Source organism: Eucalyptus grandis, chromosome 5 (genome assembly GCF_016545825.1).
Source record: "Eucalyptus grandis isolate ANBG69807.140 chromosome 5, ASM1654582v1, whole genome shotgun sequence".
In the NCBI taxonomy this organism is placed as follows: domain Eukaryota; kingdom Viridiplantae; phylum Streptophyta; class Magnoliopsida; order Myrtales; family Myrtaceae; genus Eucalyptus; species Eucalyptus grandis.
This window is the reverse complement of record NC_052616.1, coordinates 13,113,780-13,121,797: the sequence shown is the minus strand read 5'-3', so window position 1 is coordinate 13,121,797 and position 8,018 is coordinate 13,113,780. Positions and strand designations below refer to the sequence as shown.

Sequence of the window (8,018 nt, the reverse complement as noted above, 5' to 3'; positions counted from 1 at the left end):
GAGTTTAGATTATGAATTTCTAGTATTTGCCTTGTATATAGGCATAGTAGCTACATGATCTGATTAGAAGAGATACATACCACTCATTGAGCTTTGATTACTCACCCCTCTTTTCAAATCTATTCAAGTTCTTTGATTAGTAGCTAGTAGAGCGAGAGCACTATCAATTGGGGCTTTTTGAAGTGGACTTTTGAGGCTGCATCTTTCCGATAGAAGAATGACCATGTCACCCCATCCATGTAGTTTCGCGATGTGATAGAAAATTACCTTGCACTAGTGTTTACATTTCTTACACGTGCATTATATGGTCAACATTTGTTATACTAGTAGTTAGACTCTCTTTCAAATGAACATGGCAAACATTAAGCGCATACTATTCTCATATCAGGCCAAAAGGCTCAATCCGTTACTTCCAGCATGGAGGGAACGCATTGCTACTCATGCTAGTGCCTTGGCCAGAAGAGGTTTCGCCCACGGACAAGAATCTATCTATGAATTGGACGTCCCAGCCTCCATCTCTCCAATATCCATAGTAGACTTCTGGAATGTGTGCGATCTTCTGATAGTCTTCGTCATGCTCGTGTCGCATAAACTTCTTTGACCAACTGATCAGGCATGTCGAAGAACTCAAGTACTCTGAGCTTGGTCAGATACTCAATGCCTGATGGCAGCTTCTCCAGTAGCTTGCAGCGCTGAATGATCAATTTTTCAAGGCAGGGCATCGCTCCTTCCTCCACTTCCACGGATCTGAGTCCGTCAAAGTTGTCGAGACCGAGAATTCTCAGCTTCCTAAAACCTTTGGATTTGAAGCATAAGGTCTTCCCTTCGAAGACCTGGAGCAGCTCGAGATGAATGAGGTTAGGCAGACTTTGCAGTAATGCAAGTGGGTCATCCTTCAGCCTACTCATTCGTAAAAGCAACTTGACAAGACTATCGAGAGTGGCTAACCAGTTTGGTATCATCTTAAGACGCCCTCTCAAGTAGATCCTCTGTAGTAATTGAGGTGGAGATGTAAGGTGTTGCAGATCCAATATCTCGTCATCCTCGACTGAAGCCACGGATAGTGCACAGAGGTTGGTTAATTTCTCTATCGATGAGCACAAAGCCCTTCCATCCTCTTTCCTCAACTTCAGAATGCCCAACCTGCTTAACTGCGTCAGCTTCCCGAGCTCTCTCATGAGGATGTCATTCCTTTCGTCATTCGCCTCTATGTAGCACAACTTTTGAAGGGACTGTAGAGCCCCGATCTCCGTGAGTGCCTTGAAGCCATACTTGTAGCACAAATACGATATGTTCGCATATCGATACACCAAGAGATGCTGGAGTTTTTGCAGCTTGAAGATTTCGACAGGCAATCGCGTTACGTTTGTGTACTTAAGATCTAGTGTCTCTAGGTTCTGAAGCCTCCCTATCGAAGTAGGAATTGTTTTAACTTCGGTGTGCCTCAAGTTTAAATATCTTAGGTAGTAGCAGTCAACAACTTGAACTGGGAACCTTGACAAAGGTGTGGCTTGCATGTCTAAGACATTAAGCAGTTTAATGTCACATCCCAGGACGAAGTCAATGAATCCCCTGTCTACACCGAACATGTATAGAGAGCGGAGACGAGAAAGTGACCTATTTTGCTGTGCAGCTTGCAGGCTGTTGTGCAATGAAAGGCGACGAACTTTATTTGGCCACATGTCGGTCTGCTCTTTGGTGATCGTTGCAAAGCTTTGATCACTCGATTTTGAAGTTATTATTTCCCTCTGGAAATCATGGATGCGGCACAACCTGACCCTTCTGTCGGTTGTCGTTTCGGCCACTTGCACTAGGCTTCTGTTCAGGAGCTCGCTGAAGTATTCCTTCGCAACTTCATCAAGCGTCTTGCCTTCTCTTCTCTCGACAAACCCTTCCGCTACCCAGAGCCGGGTCAGTCTTCTGCGCTCGATGAGGTGACCTTCGGGAAATACACTCAAGTGCAAGAAACAGGACTTCAGGTAGTACGGCAAATCGCTAAAACTGAGGGAAAGCACTCTCTTTAAGTTCTTGAGCCTGTTGTTGCCATCAATCTCGGCACGAAGGTTGCATCGTAAAGCATCCCATTCATCGATCCTCTGTTTGTCTTTCGCGGCCAGAACACCACTGATGGCCATGATTGCGAACGGCAGTCCGTCACACTTTCCCAAAATGTACTCACATATCTCCTCCAGGTGGGAAGGGCAAGAGTTCTTCTGAAATGTCCTCTGACAGAAAAGCTTCCACGACTGTTCTGGATTGAGTGGCTCCATATTTTTTACCAGGCCATTGAACTCCTTGCAGGAGGTGGATGCCAGATCGGCATTCCGAGTTGTGATGATAACCCGGCTTCCATGATCGTTGTTGGGCAAGGCATGCATGACTGCATCCCATTTGTCTCTGTACCATGCATCATCGAGGACAATCAGGTACCTCCTTCTCTGAAGCTGGTCATTGATGATCATCTTCAACCAATCGCTATTCATAGCGTTGGCTCCTGGAGGGACTGGTTTCCTCATCACCCTTACGATCTGATCAAGCATGTCTTTGAGGAGCTCTTCGATCTCTGAGGGCCGAGAGAGAGTGATCCAAGCGTACACTGCAAAATGCTTCTTCACGGAGGGGTCTTCAAAGACTTGTTTCACCAGAGTGGTTTTGCCCAGCCCTCCCATTCCAAGGACGGAGATGACCTCCCGCCTGTGAACCCCGTCAAGTAACTGTCCGATCAGCTCGTTCTTCGGCTGCTCGATGCCCACAAGGCCAGTTTTATCCAGTAGGAGGGCATTGCCTCGGTTGTCCATCCATGTGTTGTCCGTGCTGGTCGAGCTCGGATCTTGTTGAGCCCACCTGAATTTGTGGCGCAGCCTCCGGTGCCCATCGCATATGCCCTTTACTCTGGAGTGGATGCTCTGTATCTCTGACGTGACACGGTATCGGGCCTTCAGGTTCTTGATGCAGCAGGACATCCTATTGATAAGGCCAGTGAATCCTACTCCGTGATCATGTCTCAGGACCAGCGAGAACTCGTCGAGCGCGTCTTCCATGTCGTAGGCTATGTTTATCAACTGCTTCACCCACACTTGGACTTCCATGTCGCTTTCCTCAAGGGAATCTGCGACCCTGAGGAAGGCTCGGATTCGCTCCAATTCTCCTCTCACTGAGAGGGCTTCTTCTCGAGCGCCTGTCAGGAACCACACCTCATTCTCAAAGAATTGTGCGAGCTTGTCGAGTAGGTGAGTCACGGCGCTCTCTGCCATGCCTCTAGTCTGGTGGGCGGTGGTGAGGTTTTTGGTTTGTGTTGCCTAGAGGCTTTAGACTCAGGTTGCAAAAGTTGAGGCTTTTCGTATTCTCTGAAATGTTAAACTGCTTAACGTCAGTGAATCTTAGATTTATTGCTGCCTTGTGTGGGATCAACGTCTGCTTAGCAAGTTGTACGAGTTTTGGTTTATTTTAGTTATATCCTTTATTTCTTGCATGTTCCTGTTAAATATTTTTGCCTTTGACAGCAAGCTATTCAATTTTCATGTCTCGTGTGGAAAAGTTTGCAAGCATGTTTAGTATTTTATTCTATTGTACTTTCATCTCATATGAATAAGCTAACTAAAATTTCCTAATTGTCAGAAGAAATAACTTGTATAACCTTGTTGAATATAATATATCCAAGGAAAAATCACGGGAAGTTTCAAAGAAACTTTCTTGCTTTATTTTATCCAAGTAGATTATTATCTGAAACCAAGAACACCTAATTTAGATATCCCTCTTGTGAGTTCACAATCATGTCATTTTATTCATGTAGTATATCAAAATATATTTCAGCTACCAATTCTTGCTCGATCACATCATTATGTCGAAATAAATTTTTATTGAAAAACTTGCATTGCAAGGTATAAGAGCTGATTTTGACTAAGATCGATGGAGGAAAATTTCAATCAATTCAGAATATCATTTTGGCCAAGAGTTCATCAGAATCGAGACTTCATCACCAGAGGCCAGGATATTCCATCCGTACCTGAACACTCAATGAAATTCGCGGACTCATCACTGAGTATCGCAAAAGCCAATTTTTTTTTTTTTTTACCAGGTTACATGAAGGAAATTCAAGCAACATTTCTTCGCTAGGATTTAGAAGAAATAAGAATCAACTACAGTAAGGCAATGCACAAGCAACTGAGCTCAGGTTTTCGGCAAATTTCACCGTACAGTGCTCTGGATTTTCCATGGCATTACCCCACTGAATCATCTCATAAACGAAATAGTCAGGATTTGCGTACAAATAACTTGTTATATAAATCATACGCGTAAATTTGTAGCGATATATACGTCCTATTCTTCTACTGGTGAAGGAGGGGTGGATAAGATTTGAGAGGAAAAGTAACATCAATCGAATTAAAAAAGGACTACCATTACGTATGAAGCAAATAACCAGAAAACGTAGTCACATTTCAGTGACTCGTGACGGATAGCATTAATTAATAGAATGACATCAAATAAATCTTTATAAAATGCAGAATTATGAAGCCTTTTCGATTAGATTAGAGCGGCTGTCGCTGTCTATTATGTGGAGTTGATTAGGATTCCACGAGGATGAAAAGCTAGTTTTGTCTCGCCGCTATTCCAAGTCAAGACAGGAACTCCCTCTTTACATGTCTTTAAAAACATGCAATTAATTTAATAACCATTTGTTATATCCATATTGTTAGGCCGCTGTCTCTTATTTTGGTGAACGCATTTCACTTTTCGATCAAATCATAGACCATACTCTCAATTTTTTGTCGATGATCTTGTATTGTTATATTCGTCCATGTTAATGATTTTTTTATCAAAATTAGACAAATGGACTTAATTGACAAAATGTGAAAAGTTTGGTGACTCAATTATCACAATTAAAATGTTTAGGACTGAATTGACTAATGTGCAATAGGTTTATAACTTTTTGATAATTTTCCCCATAATTCTTGATATGACAGTAGTCAAGCACGAAACCAATAGAAACTTCGTTCGGCTCTTTCATAGTTTGTCAAACCCTCTATCTTCCCCAGCTACTGCGTGCTCCATGGAAACCATCTTATAATATGCAATACAATAGATTAAATAATACGCAAAACATTAAGATTGGCGATATGTTATGCATAGCATTAAATAAGTACTTAATCTCTACATCACCCAAAGCAAAGTGCATGATCTTTAACACTTTAGGGAAAATTGTCAAATTAATCCTAAACATATTGTACGGATGTCAATTGGGCGGAATATAACTTAACGGTAGAGTGTCACCTTGACATAGTGGAAGTCATCAATTCGAGCTTGATTGTCCCTAAAGCTAATAAGAGTTGTTATATTTTGACTTACTCCGCCGCTGTTATTTGCCATGAGATTCTCTTTGAAAAGTTATGTTGAATAAAAAGAATCACTCAAAAAAGATGTCAAAGTAATGAGTTATACTATTTTAAAGTTTTGCCCGATCAATCATCTTTGAACTGGAGAAATAACGAGAGAGAGGTGTTGTAATGGGCTTTTTCACATATTTTTCCAGTAATTTATTATTTATATCATAATGTCAACGATTTCTAGCAAAATTGATTGGAGGATTCTATTGGAATTTTACACAAAGGTTTAGGACTAAATAGTAAAATTGAAAAGTTAAAAACGAAATTGATATTTGTACAATATATTAAAATCTAATGGGGTAATTTTCCCTTACATTTTATAAAGCCTAAGAAAGCAACATCCATGTTTGATAAATTAGGGCTGCATTATGGGCCATCAAATCAGCTCCACTTTCTGCTAATCTGTGAAGGCTATATTTGCCTCCAATCAACTTTCTCCGGCCATCCATTTGATTAGTACTTTACAAGTTGTGAACATTTTTTTTGACAAAAACAGAGGACCGTAGATTGATATCAACCAAAAGTGCCACCATAGGGCATAATATCAGTACAAAGCAAATCCAACAAGGGCGGTGGTGGAGAAAAGATCCAATTATGGGCTAGACTTCGGTGTTCATGGGCCTGTGCAGCCCAATGGGCTACTCTATTCGGTTCCCTCCTGCAGAACAGTATGCGTAACCTAGAGAAGCAAGGGATGAGTGCCGCAGCTTTAGAGATGAGAGAGCGAGCTTCCCATGGCGTCGAGCACGGATTCTGCAGAGCATGGACAAGCACCTAGTAGTCAGATTCCACAGTGAGTTGCTTCCTTTCCATTTTCTTTTGTAGCAAATCGTGTAAGGTGACGGTAAGGGCTTGAGTTTCTACTTGCAACGCCGTAGTTGCAAGAACAGTCTGTGTAGATCCATTGATTAGTCGACCAGAGTGATCACGCCAAATAGAAGCCACAGATCCCTCCTTTGATGTGGAAGAAAAGGCTCCATCTATATTAATCTTTATCTCAGCAGGATTCGGAGGCTTCCATAGGTGCTATGAGGTCAGGAGGTTGAGGGAAGAGCGCGTCCACACTTTATGGGATCGACAAGCAGATTGGACAGATGCAAAAGCTGCCAAAATAACTTGTTGTGGATTAGGAACAGCCCTGCGAAATACAAAAAGGTTTCGGGATTTCCAGAGGTGCCAAAGGATATGTGCCGGGGTTTCCAAATCGGTATGGCCTTCTTCTTGCATATCAAATCTGCTAACCAAGCATCCATGCGATTTGTATTAAAGTCTGTTGGATTTAGTTTAATCTTTGAATGAGACCAAATCTTGCGCGTCCATGGGCAATGCGAAAGATATGTTCTGTAGTCTCTGGGGTGATGATGACAAATCGGCACGTAGGGATCGTGATTATTTTCCTGCGATAAAGATTGTCCTTTGTTAATAGAGCGTTGTGGCATAAGGACCACATAAAGATGCGTATCTTCGGTGGGGTTTTCATTTGCCAAATCTTGTCCCAAAGCTGTTGGGGTGGGTGGTAAGAGGAGGATGCAATATCTTGTACCTTGACATCTACAGTAGATCATAGGGAATGGTAGCCATTCTTGATAGTATAATAACCATGCTGAGATCCTTTCCAAATAAGTCTATCCTCTGTACAATCTCTTCGGATGGGGATTGTCCGAATTTCTTCGACTATTTGATCAGCAAACTTCTACGCGATGGGGTTCATTCCATTGGTTGCTCTCAAATTAATAAGATTAGCAACCCTTAGTGGTTCTCCTCTTGTTGCAGGACCACCAATAGGACCATTATTCAGCCACTTATCATCACGGATTGAGATCCGTTTCCCATCTCCAACTGACCATTGTAGATTTTGCATAATTGAATCTCGGCCACTCAGTGACTCAACCATCCCCAAGAGGGTCTCGACCTTTGTTGGCATGCCGAACTCGTGGAGTGATGGTATAGACCCCTTAAAGAGTTGACTCCATAAAGATGACGGGTTTTGTAAGAGACGCCACGCCTGTTTTCCTAGTAGTGCTCTATTAAAAGTGATAAGATCACGAAAACCAATGCCTCCTAAATCTTTCCTAGCCTTAAGCACATCCCAACGTTTCCAATAGATGCCGGAGTGATGATGATTGTTCGCCACCAAAATCTAGCAACTTTCTTCTCTATAGATGTACATAAGGACATAGGAATTTTGAAAATAAACATTGCATATTGAGGGATCGCCCGTATGCCGATTTAATGAGTGTCTCCTTGCCCCCTTTAGATAGGAATTGCTCTTTCCAGCCTTCAAGTTTTGAATTTACTCGACTCAACAACCAGGCGAACATCTCCTTTTTTTATTTACCCCAATCCGAGGGAATCCCAAGGTATTTGCCAATCTTCGTTAACATCGGTACCCCGAGTTCTCAGGCTAGGTTTTCCGAAGGCGAGCGGGGCAGGTTTTTGCTCAAGTAGATACTAGATTTATTCCCTGTTACCAGCCCGACCCATTGCTAGGCAATATTGATTCAGAATGTTGGCCAAATTCTGACATTCCTGAATTTTCCTGTCAAGGAAAAATATAGCATCATCAGCAAAAAAGAGATGTGATAGAGTCGGACATCACCTGTTTAAAGTAATGCCGTGAAGATTATTCATGTC

The 8,018-nt window shown here is 42.2% G+C and overlaps 1 protein-coding gene across 1 annotated transcript; it reads right to left on the bottom strand.

Annotated features, from left to right (window-relative positions):
- Positions 1 to 286: 286 nt before the first annotated feature.
- On the bottom strand, positions 287 to 3,254 carry LOC104444266 (disease resistance protein RPM1). The gene has a single exon (XM_039313339.1). The coding sequence runs from the start codon at positions 3,252 to 3,254 to the stop codon at positions 573 to 575; it is 2,682 nt and encodes an 893-aa protein (XP_039169273.1). The 3' UTR covers positions 287 to 572.
- Positions 3,255 to 8,018: the final 4,764 nt, after the last annotated feature.